We start from the raw sequence: 19174 nt of genomic DNA, 5'->3' as shown, positions 1-19174 counted from the left end.
ATTATCATTGCTAATATTTAAGGTTGGTGTAGTGGTCAGCACTGATGCCTTTGCACCAAGGAGACCTGGGAAAAAGGACTTTTCTGCATGAGTTTGCATGTGTGTGTGTGTGTGTGTGGGTTTTCTCCAGGTTCTTCGCCTTCCTCCCACACTACAAAAACATGCTATATGGTGATTAGGTAAATTGGACACTCTAAATTGACAGTAAGTGTGAAAGCCTATCACCCTAAGTCAGCTGAGATTGGCATAGTCGCCTCCTCATGTAGAGAATGGATGGATATTTAAAGTCTGTCTTGTCTGTCTCAAACTAAATCAGTTGTTTTCATAGGATATATTTAGATATGTAAATAGTTTATATCTTAACTTATTTTGTTTTATTTTTAAGATTTGCTCATGTGGTGCACATTTCCAAATATATGTTCTTTTTTAGGTTTAAAAAAACAGTCATTAAACTGGTTTACTTGTTTTATTTAAATTTAGTAAGTGAGTGAGTGAGTGAGTAAGTGACACTGCTTTAGTGTAAAAAACACAAAAGTATAATTAATGCACTTTATATTGTTACATTTGTATCAATCATAGTACAGCACTGGCTACTCTGAGGTGTAGAAAAAAACTAAAAAATAAAAATTATATTCTGTTTAGAGCCCTATAAAGGCTTGGGCTGACCCCGTGTGCCTCTTTGATCAGATTCTTTATTAGGTACAGACTCTCTGTACCTAATAAAGTGGTCAGTGAGTGACAAGAAGCGCTTGCTGCACGTCATTGGTCAGTTCTCCGCCCTCAGTCTCGTTTATTCAGGGCGGAAAAGTTGCGTCACCAGAGTGTTTTTGCCTGATTTTGTTTGCGCCAGTGGCTCCGCCGCTTGCGTCCGTGGAAAGACGTTTATCACGGAGCGGAGGTCGACTCTGAGCAGCGAGCACAGCGTGGAGGATGGAGTCCTCTCTGGAGTTCTCTAGCTCTGTGGGCAGCGTGGCCTCACAGCTCAGCCGCTGTCGCACCTTTAAAGTGCTGGTGATCGGAGACTCCGGTGTGGGGAAGACGTGCCTCACACACCGACTGTGCGCCGGACAGTTCCCCAGCGGAGTGGAGGCCACCATCGGCGTGGACTTCCGCGAGAGAGCGTTGGATGTTGACGGAGAAAAAATTAAGGTACATCTGTTAAAGTTCTTTTTGTTTGTTTGTTGCTTCCTCGCAGCTTTTCCACATGGTTCTCAAACTGTGGTAGGCTACGCGTGAACTTCCTCTGGTGGTCCGTGGAGCTGAGGAATTGTAGAAAATGAAACAAATCACAATAATAGAAATAATAATCTTAATCTAATTTCCTTATACCAGTGTGTGAAGTACACGTGAGGAAGAGGAGGATGACGAAAGAGCAAATGATCTTATTAGGAATAAAACTGCCTCCTGTGAAAAGTCTGTAGCTGACTTTGCTCGGTCTATTTACACGTTGGTGATGCTGGTTTTACTTGGCTCAATAGTTTGGCAGGTGGTACTTGGTATAATATAATATAATATAATATAATATAATATAATATAATATAATATTGTTTCCTGTCCTGCGTAATCCATCAGTCCATCATCATTATGCAATAAGAATGTACATTATTGAAAGTATAAAGATGGGCCCGAACTAGTTTGATTCTGCTTTTTGTGTTTTTCCAAAGAATATCTGTTTATGTATTAAACACTGATTGGCCACTTTATTAGGTACAGGAGAAAACTAATGTGTGCTCCTATGCTAAAAATGTGGTACTAATCACATTGCCAAATTTGAATCATTAAAAATGTGTGTGTGCGGACACTGCGTTCATTTATTTATTGAATTCATTTATTTCCTCTTCCTCGTCTTGTCTTGTCACGGTCTGTACCACTTCCTCCATAGAGGGGGGATCAAAAAAGAGAAGGTAACCCCAGACCTTTTAACCCTTTCTGTATAACAACTATATACCTTTCTGGCTGCACAATATTACGATTACTGTTGTTCTGTGTTACCTTGTGCTCACTATCACTTTCACAAGTGAGAACCAGAAATTACCAAAAAACACAAAGGTTGATTTAGTTTTAAAATATTTTTGACTTAAACAAATATGGGCCGCTCCATCGTGGAGTCTTTACTGTCTCCGGCAAAACAGCGCAGATGTTCCAGGGGAAACACTGCTGTGGAATATTGCAATAATATGACTTAGACAGTGAATGTCTGGTTTTATGAATGGAAAAATGAAAATCACTATTTCCTTTAAAATTACATAATTGTATTGTTGGGGGGGACGGTCGTGAACATTGCGTCGTTGAAATGAATAAAGAAGAAATCAGTAAACAAGTTCAATTTAAAATACATGTTGATTTAATCATTTTAATTTAGTTCTTTTTTTATTTCTCTGCTCACCGAGTAGTTTTGGGTATTAGGCTGTTGCAGCATGAAGAGATTTCCACTTTCAAGGTCCAGTTTGTAAGAGTTAGTGACAATTAAGGCTGCGTTCACACCTAACCTGAATTGCCTTGGCACGGCACGACACGGCACAGTTTATCTCCACTACAAAAAAAGGACCTACTCAACGTGGGCGGAGTCATCACTGCACGGCTGCACGAAACTGCGGTGACCACGCTTTACTCGTGACACAAACGTGTGACTAGTGACTTTTAAAGCAGTTGTTTTCAGTGTAACTGAATCAAATCATTAGACTCAGTTAATTAAAAATATTTGCTCAGTACTTCCTCCATGACCAGAGCACAGACTAGTGTGACACAGGGTTTGTGATGCCGCTCGCGATCACCAGTGCTGTCGCTAAATACACCAGACTCCTCTGTTAAATATTGAGATTTTAGACATTTCCCTGGTAGTTGTTGGAGATTAACCTACGTTTTTGGGATTGTTAAGTATTTTTAACTGATCTACAATTCGGCATTATTCGGCTTGATTCTTGTATCGGACATCTCTTCCTGTGATGGCACTCTGACCAATCACCAATCATCTGACGACGTCACGCATAGTTGCCTACTCCGTGCACCTGGAACCTCGACACAGCAGGTACTAAAAAAGTCCAGGTACTACGCTAGTGGAAACGCGTGCTTAACCGTGCGAAGTGAGTAGAGTTGGTGGAAACACGCCATAAGAGTGTCAGAGAGAACTATGGTGACCTTTGCATACCAGAGAGGATTCCCTTCGTAAGCCTCTACTTCAAAAAACACACACTTACACTGGTTTGTCCATGAAAGCTTCCATAGGAACTTGGCGAGCCAAGATATCAGCCTCTTCAATGCAAGGCTTATTCTCAGTCTATGAAAACCATACTCAGTGATAATCAGTGGCGATTCCTCTAAGACGGCAAGTGAAGCTCAGCTTCCTCTAAAATGTCAAAGTCAAATTATGTGCTGTGTTCATTTCAGTACTAATGACGAACTACAACATGATTGGAAAGTTTATCACAGAGGATGAATCGTCTAACGTGATATTCATATTCCCGTAGCAGCCGCAGCATTAAAACCATTTGAAACTCCACTTCAACTGTTCTCTATGGGACGACACAGACTCGCTGTCTTTCACTGCGGTGAGCTTGGCAGTGACAACAACGTCACTTCCACGGAAGCTCAGCTTCTCTGAGAGTCAGTGGGGCAGTGGGCAGGCGTGGACGCTGGGCTTCTGCATGATGATTGGAGAAGGTTTCTGACCTGGTCGTTGTGTGTGAGAACTTATGAAATTGTGTAGGAATTTATGTATAAATAACTGGACTTTAAATTAGCTTCTCCTGTTCCTCCTGAATGTAACACACTGCACCTTTAAGTAAAGTGTACTAGGCTGCCATTTTAAAACAAAACAAAAACTATTATCTAGCCCAGCAAGATTAGCATGAGGTACAATTTACATTTATCTTTACAGTTGGAGCAGTGTTTGTGAAATGACACGTGTCGATATTAAAGTTGTCTCGTTTCACCTCCCCCTCCTCACCGTCAGCTCCAGCTCTGGGACACAGCAGGACAGGAGCGCTTCCGCAAGTCCATGGTGCAGCACTACTATCGAAACGTCCACGCCGTGCTCTTCGTCTACGACGTCACCTTCCCCGCCAGTTTCAGCGGCCTGATGTCCTGGGTGGAAGAGTGCAGGCAGAACTCCGTCGGACAGGAAATCCCCAGGTACCTGCCTTACTGAGGCAACAAGCCTTCATTTAGCCCACTTTCAGTTTCAATTCACTGATTTTTCTGGGGATTTTCTTTTCTGGCTGGATTCATGTTGATCTTCTTCCTCCGGGAGTTTTCGTTCTCTTCATGCCATCATGTTTCCAACCCTTGTTCTTCTTCTTTGTTCTAATTTTCTCTGGACTTGTGTAGGCTTCTACATTTGTGAAGCTTCTCTCTAAACATAGAGGTCTTTGTTTCCAGGACAGGCCTTAACTTGTAGAAGTAGAAGTGAAAAGAACATTTGTGGAGAGTACAGTGGATCAGTGCTCGAGCAAGTCGTCCTTCAATCAGAAAGTCCGGGGTCTGATTCCCTTCCAAAGTGTCCTTTTAGCAAGACTCTTTGCTCCTGACAGTTGTGAGAGAAAAAAACGCTGCACGTAGATGTTCTGTATGAATGTGTGAATGTCGTGTCGTGTACAAGTAATTCTGAGAATATTACTTGTAATTGATATCTGTAGTTGTATGATGTTTGTTTATTTATTTATTTATTTATTATTATTTTGACTTTAAGAGACACCTGGAGGCACACACACTAGCCTACAAGTAAATACAAAGAAAAACCTTAAATATGGGAGATATGTTGAGTTAAAACAAATTCACCGATATTTTTTTTATATTCCTTCATACAACAAAAAAACTGCTAAAACTGAATAATGTTGGTGTTCATTTATGAAAATAATGGTCAGCTGCAGCCTTAGATTGGTTATTTCTCTGTGATATTCTGTCTCCCCTCACAGATTCCTGGTGGGAAACAAGAACGACCTCCGTGACTCCAGGCGGACCGATGGCCAGGTGAGCCAGGAGAGGGCGCTAAGCTTCGCCAAGGCCCACGGCATGATGTTTTTCGAGACATCGGCCAAGAACCAGTCGCTCAAGCGTGTGAACGGACAGCGAGGTGACAAAGAGGTTTTATATCAGCAGGATAAGGTGGAGGACGTCGTCATGGCCGTCGCTGCCAAACTAAAGCGTCAGAAGAAGCCGACGATGGTAAATGCTGTGCCGCACAGCGGCTCCTTTAAAGTCCTGAACAAGAGGAAACCGGAGAAAGAGTTGTGGACCTGCTGCTGAGAGGAAGACACAGACATTAGACTTTTCCTCATCCTATTGAAAATGTTCATTTTGGACCAAACGCAACTTTCACATATGAAACACAGTCAGCTGATCACACACAAAACCATAGTATTCAAAATGTTTTGTCATCTTATTGTTTACAAGAGTTACAAAATAAAGACATTTTTCACTGGAGGCTCACAACCACATGATCTTTGAGTCCAGTGACGACAGCATGTTCGGTTTCCCCGGAAACAAACTCACTTTTTATTGTATGTGCGGGTGAAATCGTCGGACGTGATGGAGATGGTGGAATAAACAGAGATGGTCACGTGAGGCCTGATCTGAGGACACTCTGCATGTGCATCGTTAAATGTGCGTTATGTAGAAAAAGACACTGTTATTTAGTGTGCAGTGTGATGGTGGCACATAATGTCACAGATAACCACTTTTTATACACAGATATATGTTGTATAATAAGTGGTTATCCACCTTTGTGCTTTAAAAAAATGATTGTGTGTGAAACCAGGGGCTGCATTGACAGCACAGGCATACCAGGCACATTTCAGTGACAAACATGAAGCCCCCAATATGCAGCTCACCACCGTTACATCCAATCCCCCTTAACCCTCCACATGTCCATCTGGACTTTTTGCTTTTTAACCATAAAAGGACCAGAAAATGTCCTGAAACTTAGCGCTTCTGTCCTTTTTCTAGAATAACTTTCACAATCTGGCAGTTATTTACAATTTACTGCATGTTAAAATAGTTTTTCAACAATTTAAAATGGAGAAAAGCTAAAAGTATTATTTAGATTAAAAAAATATTGTTTAAATTTGAAAGTTTTAACAGTATAAACCATGTATAGTCTTTGTTTCAATGTCCAAACACAGGTAAAAAAAAAAATTGGAAATTATGTACATGTGTTTTTTCCAACTCTCAATGGTGACAAAGTCGCTGATTCACCTGATTCGTTTCCTGCAACTGCGCAAGAAACTACAGTAATGCAAAGTGCACTTGCACCTGTGATACGCTCGCTGTTAGAGGGTTAATGGAGTCCCTTTATGAGTAGTGTCTTGCAGCGGCACTTCTGATGACGAGGGCCCCCGAGAACGGCACGACTTGGGTCTGTGTTTTTTTGCTTTTCCATTAGTGATAGTACCTGGTGCTTGTTTAGTATCTGCTCTGGCGAGCACCTCTGGGTGAAATGTCCAGAGCAGAAGCCGAAGCAGCTGTAAACTATAGTTCTCTCCCGTGTCAGCTACAGCAGTAACATAAATGCAGGATCTCACTGTTCTAGAAATTCATAATCATCTGCAGTTTGTAAATCAATCAATGTTGCAACTAAACTCTAGGCTCAGTGATGTGCAACACTTAAGGCTCTGGCTAAAATAAATAAGCTTGTGCCCCACCTCTTCAACTTAACACTGATCTTGTTGCTGTGTAAACACTCATTAGCCTCAGAGCTTTATTCACACTGTTTTTATAACTTTGTCGTCTGTAGCAAGGGAGTAAAAGTCGTTCTTAAATACAGAACTTATGAAATACAGACACTGTTGCATCACATTGTTCTAATGTGATATTTATACACAGCAGAGCAGTGTAGCAGTGATAAAATAGCATTAAAAGAGTCAATTGAACTATTTATATTTAAATCTTAGTGTCATGGGCCATAGGATTAGAGTGGATACAAACATAACATGAAAGAACAGGAGCAGAAAGAAGAAAAAGTTGATATTAGCTGACTCTATTTAACAAGACATTCATTAACAGAACTAACAAAAATTATATATTATCACTTTGAATGTTATATTTGATATTGATTGTTTTGTTTTTCCATACTTAGTTCTGAATCTTGACGTGATGAGTCTCTCTTTTCAAATCTTTTCTATTGGTAGGCAAAGTGTTCCTATGAGCTTTATACTAGGGTTGCAAAATACTATAATGTACTGACTCATAAGGAAAATGCTGTTATGTTGTTGGTGCACAGGATTTGTATCCTCATGCAGTCGCCTCTGTTATCAAACAAACGTCTTATGAATTATTAAATGTATATACATAGAAATTGTGAATAATGGTGATTTACATTAACTCTTGTAACAAATCATTTCCTTGAGATGTTTTGTAAATTCATCAAAAGTCCACTGTATGCACGCACACACTTTATTAAAATGTTGTTGTTTTTTTAAAACGGTGTCTCCGTGCCTCAACCTTTAAAACACCACAGCAGTCATGCACCAGTCTTGTGCAGCGACTGTGTGGGCGAAGAAAATGTGTGCGTTGTAATTCTGTATCCAATCAATGACTCAGAGGTCATCACATGATGGGGGCACAGCTCTGATGTTCCACGGTGCAGGAAACAGTGGATCCTGCTGAAAAAACACATTGAAGCTCTGTGTGTGTGTGTGTGTGTGTGTGTGTGTGTGTGTGTGTGTGTTTTCTGTGTGTGTGTCACACTGTTGCAACATTCACCAGCTCAGTGGTAAATGTTTGTTACTTCACTCAGGAAAGAGCACGAGTGTAGGAGGAGAAAAAGTAAAGTGTCATAGTAGTTAATGACTGTAATTTGTCTTAAATGCAAAAATACAGCATGTACACTGTATATACATACTGTGTGTGTGTGTGTGTGTGTGTCTACTTGTATATGTTAGGACCATTTTTCTGCCATAAACACTGACCTTGTCAGGACCTGTAGGCCTCATGGAGACCAAAATCTGGTCCTAAAGAGACAGAACCTCTTTTTAAGGTTAAGGTAAGGGTTAGGCAATAATTGGTTGGGATATTTAGGCCACAGGCGTCAAACTAAAGGCTTGTGGGCCACATCCAGCCCGCCATGCAATTGTATTTGGCCTGCGAGATAATATATCATGTCTTTCCAGCTTTTTTCCCACTGACTCACTGATTAGTACCACACTTATCAATTTACCTCGTCAGTAAAATAAATAGACAAATTAAATGTGGACTTTGAAAACACAGAGGGGGGTTACATGCATTTGGCTTCCTCTCTTTTAGCTTTATGCATCTAGAGTTCAGCCAATTATTGGCTAAGATACATGTGACTACAAGACTGTTTGTGCTGTTCTACTGAAATACAGTGGAGGAAATCAGGCAAGACACATGGAAATGGACAATGGAAAATTATTTTTTTGGAAGTTTTTGTTATTTGACCTCATCTGGCCCTCAACTTGGACATGGTTTTTAATTTTGGCCCCCTCTGTTATCGGGTGTGACAGCCCTGATGATTTAGGCTGTCCAAACATGTAGTGTCCAAAGAAGAATAGCTGCAGAAACATGTGTGTGTTCTTGTATGTGTATCTTTGTGAGGACCAAAAAAAATGAATTAATATATTTTCTATTCTTTTTTTTCTACACCAAAAAAAGGAAAGAAAAATATCTTAGCTAAAGTTTAGAATTCAAATCATAGCCCTCAAGTCAGGCATGTGTTTGTACAAAGTTGATCATGTCTTGGAGACCTTTGACCTCTACGCTGAGACACACCCCTCCTTACCCATGGGGCCAGAGGCTGGTAAATATTCAAATGTATATTTGTATTTAGTTAGTGTGTGTGATGCCTGTTTAACCACAAGAGAGCAGCAGAAACACTGTGGCTGTTTTGGGTATTTTTACTGGACCTTTTATTCCAGATGTGTTTTTGCGCTTAGTTTTGTGAGGTCACTGACTTGTAGTCAAGATCACCTAAACTGAGACCGAGGCCGGAAAAAAACACAACACAGTAGTGTTGAAGTTACACCATATCTTGCATGAATTGAAGAACAGCAGCATACTGGGGTTCAACCGCAGTTCACATTCAATACATATTAGAAAGTATTATTTCAACTACAGGCAGAACAATACAGAGACAGAGTTTATGTCATGTGAGCTCACTCACTGTAAATGTTTTCACAGACAGGCTGAGATAAACTATGACGGCTGTTACTGCACTATTAGAGGATTGAGAATCCCTTAACTTTTGTGTGCCGCTGAGGACTGACATGACTGCTACTGACTGGTTCCAAAGTCATCTGATCTGACAAAACAGCTAACACCTCCAACACCATCTTTCATGTCCAACAGCTGTCTAAAGAATGGGAAATCTGTAACTGATTTACATCATACTTCATCCTGTAGATGAAATCGTAACATCAAATTGAAGATACAGAATTATAAATTTAAAATTGCATCATGTCCCATTTTGGTGGCCAAATTACACTGTATGATATCAACTTCCCTGAAATGGATTAGGCCTAAGGTTAAGTCAGCACAACGGTGATGTGCAGATGTTATTTGAAAGTCAATGATCCCATTCAATTAGTCAAACAACACCATTTGAAGTACTATACTGCAATCGAACAATACAAAGACACATGCACACGTCACAAGCACACACACACACACACAAAGACAAAGACACAAATTAACTGAATCAAATGCAGCAGTGCTGTCCTTAAATACACCAGACTCCTCTGTTAAAATAATGAGTTTTTAGACATTTCCCTGGTAATTATCTGAGATTAACCCATGTTTTTAGGATTATTAAGTATTTTTAACTGATTTACAGTTTGGCGTTGTTCGGCTTGATTCTTGTGTTGAACATCTCCGGAGCACAGACTCCGTCTGACACAGTCAGTGAACAACGGCAGGGTTTGTGATGCAGCTCGCCGCTCACGATCAGCGGCGCTGTCCCTAAATACACCAGACTCCTCTGTTAAATGTTGAGATTTTAGATGTTTTAGATGTCCCTGGTAATTGTTGGAGATAAACCCACGTTTTTAAGGATTGTTAAGTATTTTTAACTGATCTACAGTAGGCATTGTTTGGCTCGTTTTCTGTGTCAGTAGTCTCTTCCTGTGACGGACGGTCTTGACTTGTAGTCAAGACCAAGACAATACCAAGACCAAAGGGCATCGACCAAGACAAGACTGAGACCACGTAAAAGTAGTCTCCAGACCAGTCAGGCTGCAACAATTATCTATTCATTGATTAATTAGATTCAATTGCTTTTATTTAATTATTAAAAAAAATAAAAAAAATTCTGTTCTGATTTTAATATCTTAAATGTGAGTATTTTCTCTATGTGGGATTAAACTCGTCACTCAGGTGAGATTTTATGGACATGTTCAATTTTAAATTAAATTCACCCTCAGCAACATACAAATCACACATTCACATATCACATATTTTGCACACATATTTACTTAACCACTTACATTTTTTTGGAAACTCTGTGACCCTGGTTGTTATTGCGTCTTATCGCCTGTGGACGTCGCACTTGTGGTCTGAGTGGACGTCCAGCAGCGTGGGAAGGAACTGTGACTCCTCCTCTTCCTAATTCTCAGCCACTTACATTTAAAAGCTGGTGCTCCTCGCGCACTCACACAAACATTTCTCTCCGTCTCTCCACCGGTTGTTCTGTCTCACACTGACCGGTTAAAGATGTTCTGCAGACGGCTGCTGCAGAGAGTCACACCGCTGACTCGGAGGTCTCTCAATCCCACATGCAGAGATGGTGAGTCAGGTGATTATGATTGTTTTAATAGCATTAAAGGTTAAATGTCAATTTAAATAAATGTTAAATACCATTTAATTGCACTTTAACAGTAGAGTCAATAGTTTAACAATTTAGCAGTAGAGGTAAATGTTATTTAAACCTATGAAATGGAAATTTTTCCATTGAAATAAGCAGGTGAGTTTTCACCTTCACCTCCTTTTTGTCTTCCCTCTGTTGAAAAATGGAATTCGGTCATAATGTATTTAACTCTTAACATTGTGATGGTTCTTTTTAGTATGTTTATGTGTTTTTTAGTGAGGAGTGGGTTTGTGGGTTTTCTACTGTGAAGACTGGAGCTGCACGAGGAGGAGGGGGTGTGTCCAGCTTTGGGAACACGAAGTTCTAGACACTGGTTACAAGAGAAAGGATCACAAAATTATTTGATTTTCAATGGATGGCTTTTCATTTCTTATATTTCTGATGTTAATGCATGTTTATGTCGAGAAGTCACAACTTTTACAGGATTTATTGTCTTCATAAAAGTATGAAGTACTTTTTCTGTATACTTTTTTGAGTAATCCAGGGTCAAAGTTCACTTGTTGATGATCAAGAATAAGTGTTTTGATCCGTTTTTAATGAAGTATAAGTAAGTTATGATTTCACTTTCATTGGACTCGGTACCTCTCATACTTAATACACAAAATATATTAAGTACTTTTACTGTGTACGTTTGGAGTAATCCAAGATCAAAGTTCACTTTTTGCAATAGAAAATAGGGTAGTCATCCATTTTTTGAAGTATAAAATACATATTTTGTATTGGTAGTTTACGATTTCACTTTCATTAGACTCGGTACCTCTCGTACTTCATACACAGGAAATATGAAGTACTTTTGGAAAAAGGTCAAATTTCACTCGTTGCAACAAAATTAGGGTAATCATGAAAAATAAAATCCTTATTTTTTCATTAGTAGTTTATGATTTCACTTTCATTGGACTCCGTACCACTTGTACTTCATACACAAGTAGTATGAAATACTTTTCTGTATAGGCATGATCTGGTTCTAAGAACGTAAATTAGCTGAGCTTTCTTTTTGTACTTTAGAAAAATGTGTTTATGTAAGTTTTAAAATAAATCACTTGGTTACAAAAAGTCAATAATCATCACTTGTGTTACCAAAAACAGTACTAAGTGTCATATTCCAAAATGTTTTTCTAAAATGACAAAAAAGTAGGATTAGGAGAACTTGTTACTAAAATTATATAAACCAAAACATCGCTTGGTTACTAGAGCAAAATTATAAAGTGGTATAATGTTACACAAACATGTTACTAAAGATGCAATTTAATAAATAAAAAAAAAAAGAATAATCTTAATAAATAAGATAATTCTAATTCATGAGGTCCTGGAATGACTGGAGAGATGCAGACCCCCTTGTGGCAGTTTAAAATAAATCACTGGGACTACATGCAAGCAAAGCTGTGTTATCGGTGTGAAATTTTTTTTTGTGAATCAAGACGAAAATCTGTTTACGTTTGAAATGTATTTGTAATGTTTATTTGGAGAGGAGGCTTGCGTGTGAGCAGAGATTTGATTCGGATCACTTGAGGCTTTCTGTTTTCATGCGTTCCTTCACAGATCATCCTTTACTTTGTTGTTTGAGCACGTAGAATTTAGACTGAGGGCAAACTGAAGCTTTCATTTCCTGTTGGGAAAACGTTTGGCTCGGCAGAATAATGCTGCTGAACTGGAATTAATTCAGGTCGACGGCTGGACGTGACGTACATTTATTTTTTTATTTTTTTTAAACTCTGCTGTGACTGCCCAGTTTCTCTGTTTCATGACAAGTCACATCTTCCTCGGGCCGTGACCTTCGCTGCCAGGACATTTTATTGAAATCCGTTCATTACTTTTTGAGCAGCCAAAGATGTTGGTTATATGAGAGTAGACAAAGGTTGGCTCCAGCTCACACTATATATGTACACTGTGCAACAGCTACATGCAGCAAATTTTCTCTGTCTCACTAAGTATAAGACTGTTGACATCTCACGTTGACAACACACGTGTCCACATGTTTCACTGCTGCTACATTAGCCTGACATGCAGTGTTGTAACGTTACAAGTACAAATACTCAAGTATTGGTTTACTTTATTTACATTTCCAGCAACCTTTACTTTTACTTTTACTCCACTACATTTCCTAAATAAATTGTCTTTGTTACTCGTTAGTACCAAATAAAATCAGAAGAAGAAGAGTTGGTAATGATCTGCATTTATATAGAGCTTTTCTAGTCTTGATGAGCTGCTTTATATTACAGTTTTCATCCATTCACACTCTGCAACATGGGCTTAAGTGTCTTGCTCAAGACACGTAGTGAGAAAATGACTTTTCATACTTAAGTGCATTAAATGTCATATACGTTTAAGACTGTTACTTAAATAACACATTATTAAAAAGTGACTTCCACTTCTACCAAAGTCATTTTCTGGTAAGGTACTTGTACTTTTACTCAAGTATCACTTTTAGGCACTTCATACAAGACTGCTGACATGCATGTCCACTTTTACAGGCTTCAATCTCACTCACTGCAGGGATTAACAGATTACCTGTGTGAATAAGATGTACTTGGCTTTGCACGTACTGTGGCGCTGCTGTGTCATGATATTAGAGGGAGTGATGACACTGGATCAGCATCCGTGGCGTTTTTTAAGGGACCTTTTTGAAGTTTTTGCTCACAGTGGGTGTTTTTACTCATCGATGGGCAGCCAATTATAAGCCCGACTCCCTTCCCCTTTGCCACAGGCTGTATTTCTGTATTTATTTTGGCAAAGTAAGAAACATCTGCAGGAAGTGTTTCTGTGCTGCTGAGGTTTTAATTTAAGGGATGATTTAATGTTTAGTTTGGTGGCTGCTAAATCTTTCCACCGCTTTAACTACAAATTACCACATCTTTATTGTATAACTGGATTAAGAGATGGACACATGACAACACTTGTTTATCCTTCTGCCAACTCGTAAATGTCCTGTGTTCATTCAGGAAAGTGGTTTAAAATTGAGATGCGTTTTAAAAATGTCAACATATTATGATCTTTATTGTGTTTTTTTGCCAGCAGTTTCAGTGCGACACATGGCCTTCGGGGTCCCAGGTGGCTCCACCAGCATGACATACTTTCTTCTGTGTGGAGGAGGACTCACTGCTGCAGTCGTCTATGTGAGTGTCTAACATTTTTACATGCCACCTACTGTTTCATTTCCTGCATTGTTTGATGTACGTCAAACATCAAGTCATAATCACTAGTGGTGTTATGGACACTGTCCACTGTATCTCTCAGCCGTTGACGTGAGATTCCTTGCAGAACAGTGAGCGAGTAACATTAAGCAAGAGAGAGCAAATGACGACGTGATCACTGGGAAATGAGAATTCTAACATCTCTGTCTCACCAAAGAAAATGACAAAGATCCCAAGGACGACCACTTGTCCAGCTGCAAATCAATAAAAGATTTTACAAGTTGCCTTTCCATTTTAACGTTCAGTACTTGAATTTAAGGGGAATTAGTCCTGGATAGTCCTTTGAATTTGAACCCTGTACAAAGAAGCTCCCATGAAAAGTGTCTGAAGTGGATTCGATTGCTAAAAATAAACTTGCACAGATTTATTTTAATCATGATCACGATTTTGGCTTTGTCCAATATGTAAATGAATTATTCGCCAACAGAACACAAATCAATTAAAATGCTTCCTCATTAACTGACTACTTAACTAACTGTTCAATCACAGCTGTCGCTGTTTCCTTCACCATGCAGCTCCAAGATTCCTTGATGCAGTCTGGACAAAGAACGTGACGTCACAAGACAGACATACAACAGAGAACTTACCAAAGCACCCCAGAAACGATAATCTGTTTTTAAGACTGCACCGATTGTTGTTTTATTGTATTTGTATTTTTTACTTTATTTATCCCCTAGGGAAATTCCTTCTCTGCATTGAACCCATCCTCGACTAGAAACCTTCATAGTATTAGGAGCAGGGGACAGCCACTGAATAGCCCCTGGGGAGCAGATTGGGGTTTGGGTACCTTGCTCAGGGGTACCCCAGCCCTTTGACCTGGTGGGGATTCAAATCGGCAACACATTTTTCCCCCTGTCTCTTTAAAAAAAAAATATATATATATATATATATATTACATTGTTTTTGTTGCCTCCTCTTTCTTCGAAGTAAAATAAATTACTTCCCGTGTACAGAGCAGCAATATCGCTGGGTCACACGAGATCTAACCGATTTACAGAGAAACACAGAGTGGTGTCTGGAGCTGATGGGTTTTTATCTACAATGTGTGAACTTTAAAACTTTGTTTGCCATTTTGTGTTATCATTCAGTGTGTGACGGAATGTTCCAAGCACAAATGTCTGACCTCCTTCTCTTTAGGCTTACAAGACAGTGAGTGGTGACAGTAAAAGTTATGAGAACAGACCGGCCGACATGGACTTGGCAACAAAGGGTCAGTCACACACACACACACGCACACACAAACACACGTGACGCCGCACATGGTCTCTTTATAAGTGTACGGAAAGGACGAGGAAAGAGGAAAAAACATTGCATATAAAAAAATACTTTGTTGCATTCTGCAGTGTCACCCTTACATGTCATTCATTTTTAAATTGAACTTTAGTCACATTGTAGCCAAAAATTATTTGTACAGCACTAAATCATATACATATAAAGGGCAGAAACCTTGCGACATTATAGGGAGAAGATAAACCCTTTTATCATGAAGAAATCTCTGGCAGAGCCAGACTCAAATGTGGGATTTTATAACTTTTCTAAAGCATAAATATTGAATATATAATCCCCAGCATTAAATATCTGAATAAATAACACCACTCTGATTTAATTTTTCGTGGGTTATTCAACTTGGGTTTTACTGGAAAACATTCCCATACACTCACCAATCCTCAATTTCTGGCTTACCCACCCAAATGGTAGAATAATTATTCTGAATAGGTTTAATCTTGCCTGTCTGTTTTGATTTCTGTCTCTGAATCATTTGTGTGTTCAGCTCTTTTGTTCCCCATGTTGTTCATGGCTCTGCGCCCAGAGCAGCAAACCAGCCTCAATGAGTTTAAGCAGCTACTGCCTCCGGATCAGGTGTTATAACCTGGGAGTTTTGTTTATGTTCACAAATTGAGTTGAAATCTATTATAATTTTAATTATCACTTTTTTCAGAAAAAAACAAGTCACTTACACATTGTTGATAAAACGGTGTTAACTGCACATATTCCTTTACTGCCAACTTATTGTCTCATTATTTATTAAGTTAATTTTTTAGTGTATGGTTGGTAATTTTAGTTAAACAGGATGTCAAAACTTCAACTCTGATGGGACTTGAACCCACAACCTTTGAATCTCTTCCTCTGAGCTTTGCTAGAAGGTCAACAGTGAAGCAACAGGGTTTTTTTTGTTCTGCAGATTCCTGCTGTGCCTCCTCCATGGCGACCACCTGGGCCGGAGTCAATATAGTTTTGTGAACGCAACATCAAATTAGGTTAGATTAGAAAAGCATTTTTTTGATCCTCACTGGGGGAAACTCTTGTTACATCAGGAAAAGGCTTCAGAGTTTAAGTGACAAATGCAAATGGTAAGGGATTTTAAATAAAACAATAAGTTTAAATTACAAATGCAATATAAAAGCAAAACGTCCTTTTAGTTTCAACAGGGGCTTGAAAATAGAAATATGATAAGTAGTACTAATAGACAGAAGTATGTGATAAAGTTTTAATTAATGTCAAAACTCCTGCATTACAGGTGATTTTTATTGGACTATTCTGTTTGGAATTTTGATGTTCTCTCTTTACTTTGGTATTTTATTTCCGTGTCTGATTTTCTGATCCTTTTTAGTGTCAAACTACACTGAAGCATGTTCTCTTTACATCTTTATCTGCAGTGTCCTTAGCTGAAGCAGCATCAGAGGCCTCAGCCCCTACACCTGAGCCCACGGTGCAGGAGGCCACGTCTGAAGTAATTGAAGTTGAAGTTGTTGCAGAGTCTGTTCCTCCTCCTGCAGAGGAAACAGCTGAGCCTGTCGCTGAAGCCGTGTCCGAGGACGCTGCAGATGTGGTTGTTTTGGAGGCTCCAACAGTCGCAGAAGAAGCACCTGCAGAGGAAGAGGCTGAGCCGGAAGCTGCTTCTGTCGGCGCAGAAGTTACTGTCATAGTGGAGGCTCCAGCAGTGGTAGAAGAAGCACCTGCAGAGAAAGGGGCTGAGCCTGAAGCTGCATCTGTCGCTGCAGAAGTTATTGCCTTAGTGGAGACACCAGCAGAGGATGCAGCAGCAGCAGAAGAGGACACAGCAGCACTGGAGATCACTGGTACGGCTACACTGGATGAAATCTCTCCTGTTCCCTCAGCTGAGGTTGAGGCTGCTCCTGCTTCAGAAGTGGCTGCATAAACCTCATGAGCCTGAATAAAGGGATTGGGTCAGCTGTGCTGTGTCTCTCCTAGAAACAAAAGGACTCATGTATTCCTATTTTTAAAAACCTGAGTACACGCAAAAAATTATCAGTTACATTTTCGGGTGCCTTTTCTTCCTTTTACCTCACTTCAACCTTTCAGAGCTTAAACCACACACATTTAGGATTAGGGTATGAAAGTGGATTATGTTTAAAATATTCTGTTTGTATACAAATGCTGAGGAAATACAGTATTAAGGGATTGAACAGAGTGGACAATTAATGTTCTCTGTGAAATAATATTTAAAGTTGCCTTAAAAACGGGACATGGTCCAGTTCTGTCATTGTCCTCTGCTCGGCAAATACTTTAATTCTCAGCATTCAGTATTTACCCTGAATGTTGTCTTAGATTATGATTATAATATTAATAATATATAGTGGTTGTTTCATTCAGATTAAACTAAAGTCTGTTCGGTGTTTAGTTTTGGGGCTGCAGGTGTGTTTCACTCTCAGATAGAGAAAAAAGTTAAAACGGAATCATTTTCCTCATTGTTTTTGTCACAATCTGACTTTTAGTTGAATCCTTATATTTTCAGTTGCTCAGTTATCACACCTTTTCCCTAATAATGCCATTTTTTAGTATGTAAGTATTTCACAGACATCCTTGCTCTGTCTGGTGTCTTTCACTGTGAAACTGATCTTTCAGGGATAATCACAGAAAAGAAACTATCTATTCACCGCTTTCCGAACACTGAAAGATACAAAAATTGATGTTGATTGATAAGAAAGTTGTGTAAGTGTTAAAATAAAGTTACTTGTTGATGGTTGGATATGGCTCTCTTGTGTGGTTCATAAATACAGTCAAAGTTTAAATGTTTATGGGTATAAATTTAGCACAAAAATAAGGATTTGGTGGATTATTTCTGTGGTAACAATGCTTCTTGGCGATAAATCTCATACCAGTGGACAGCCTGTTTATTTCCCTTTTTATTTGTGGGTTGAGCAGCGGAGCTCAGGTTGTGCCGATGCCAAACAGCTTATTCTGCTATCCACTCGCTTATTCGATTGGATGATTGATCTGAAGAAACAAATTAATTTAACAAATTACTAATTTAACAAATGTGGCACCATTTAAAGGGGGATAAACAGGCTTTTCAATGATATACAGAAAGATTTGTTGCCAAGAAATATTGTTACCACAGTGAAATAATCAACCAAACACATATTTCAAAGTTGTGAGGTTTTGTCCTAAATTCAGTTTTCCTCATTTGAAAGATCCAACATTAATTCATAAAATGCTTTAATATATGCATATATGAGACTTGACCATAGATTCTATACAGCCGAGTCTGCAGATAGTATACTACAGTATATTTTGAACAGGTTTTTATGGTTTTAAATTTTGAATTATGACTCACAATTGTATATTAGCATTGTACTATGTGGTCATGTTACATAAAAAGTGAATTATATAACCACTTTGGGGTAACAGTTGATGCAACAGGTTAGAGAGATTTGTATTTGTATAATTTGCAGCAAAATCTCTTTCAAAAATTGATATGAAAATATCTCGAAATGTATCAATTTCAAATAAGATTAGGACTTTGTGAAGTGTAATAGAATGGATTCATGATTGGTCACATCCAGGACAAACATGAAGGACATTTTACACTACAGAGTAAAGGTTTTTTATTTATTTTTTTATTTTAATTAAACTGCGAGGTAACTATTTAAATTACAAATATGATGATGCCAGTGGAGTAGTGGTAAGTGAGGAGCTCATTTGTAAAAACTAATAATTAATTTTCCTTTTTTAAGTTTTATTTGTAGGATACCTCTGCTTTTTTTTTCATGAAATCCCGATGTATCCAACCTCTGTTTACAGTACAGAACAGTATAGAACTTATACTTTTACTCTGTTAACTTTTAAGTGATTATGTACTTGGAGAAAACTTGATATTGCACTACATCAATCTTTACCTTTGAAGACTAATGTATTTTGTATCTTC

The 19174-nt window shown here is 38.8% G+C and overlaps 2 protein-coding genes across 5 annotated transcripts; both read left to right on the top strand.

The window, feature by feature from the left end:
- Positions 1–795: 795 nt before the first annotated feature.
- On the top strand, positions 796–5421 carry LOC122762056 (ras-related protein Rab-33B-like). Its single transcript, XM_044017210.1, has 3 exons — positions 796–1149; positions 3953–4131; positions 4914–5421. Exons 1-3 carry the CDS (start codon positions 931–933, stop codon positions 5242–5244), a joined length of 729 nt encoding a protein of 242 aa, XP_043873145.1. The 5' UTR covers positions 796–930; the 3' UTR covers positions 5245–5421.
- A 5160-nt stretch (positions 5422–10581) lies between these two features.
- On the top strand, positions 10582–17995 carry LOC122762057 (induced stolen tip protein TUB8-like). Of its 4 annotated transcripts, none has more exons than XM_044017212.1 (4): positions 10582–10741; positions 13829–13926; positions 15142–15214; positions 16662–17995. In XM_044017212.1, exons 1-4 carry the CDS (start codon positions 10660–10662, stop codon positions 17162–17164), a joined length of 756 nt encoding a protein of 251 aa, XP_043873147.1. In that variant the 5' UTR covers positions 10582–10659; the 3' UTR covers positions 17165–17995. The 4 variants fall into 4 exon arrangements, with proteins under 4 accessions (XP_043873147.1, XP_043873146.1, XP_043873150.1 ...); XM_044017211.1 differs by having other exon boundaries at positions 13826–13926; XM_044017215.1 differs by having other exon boundaries at positions 10583–10732.
- The last annotated feature ends 1179 nt before the right edge of the window (positions 17996–19174 follow it).

The sequence above is a fragment of the Solea senegalensis genome, unplaced genomic scaffold (assembly GCF_019176455.1).
Source record: "Solea senegalensis isolate Sse05_10M unplaced genomic scaffold, IFAPA_SoseM_1 scf7180000015199, whole genome shotgun sequence".
NCBI classification, from domain to species: domain Eukaryota; kingdom Metazoa; phylum Chordata; class Actinopteri; order Pleuronectiformes; family Soleidae; genus Solea; species Solea senegalensis.
This window is presented reverse-complemented; position numbering and strand designations above follow the sequence as displayed.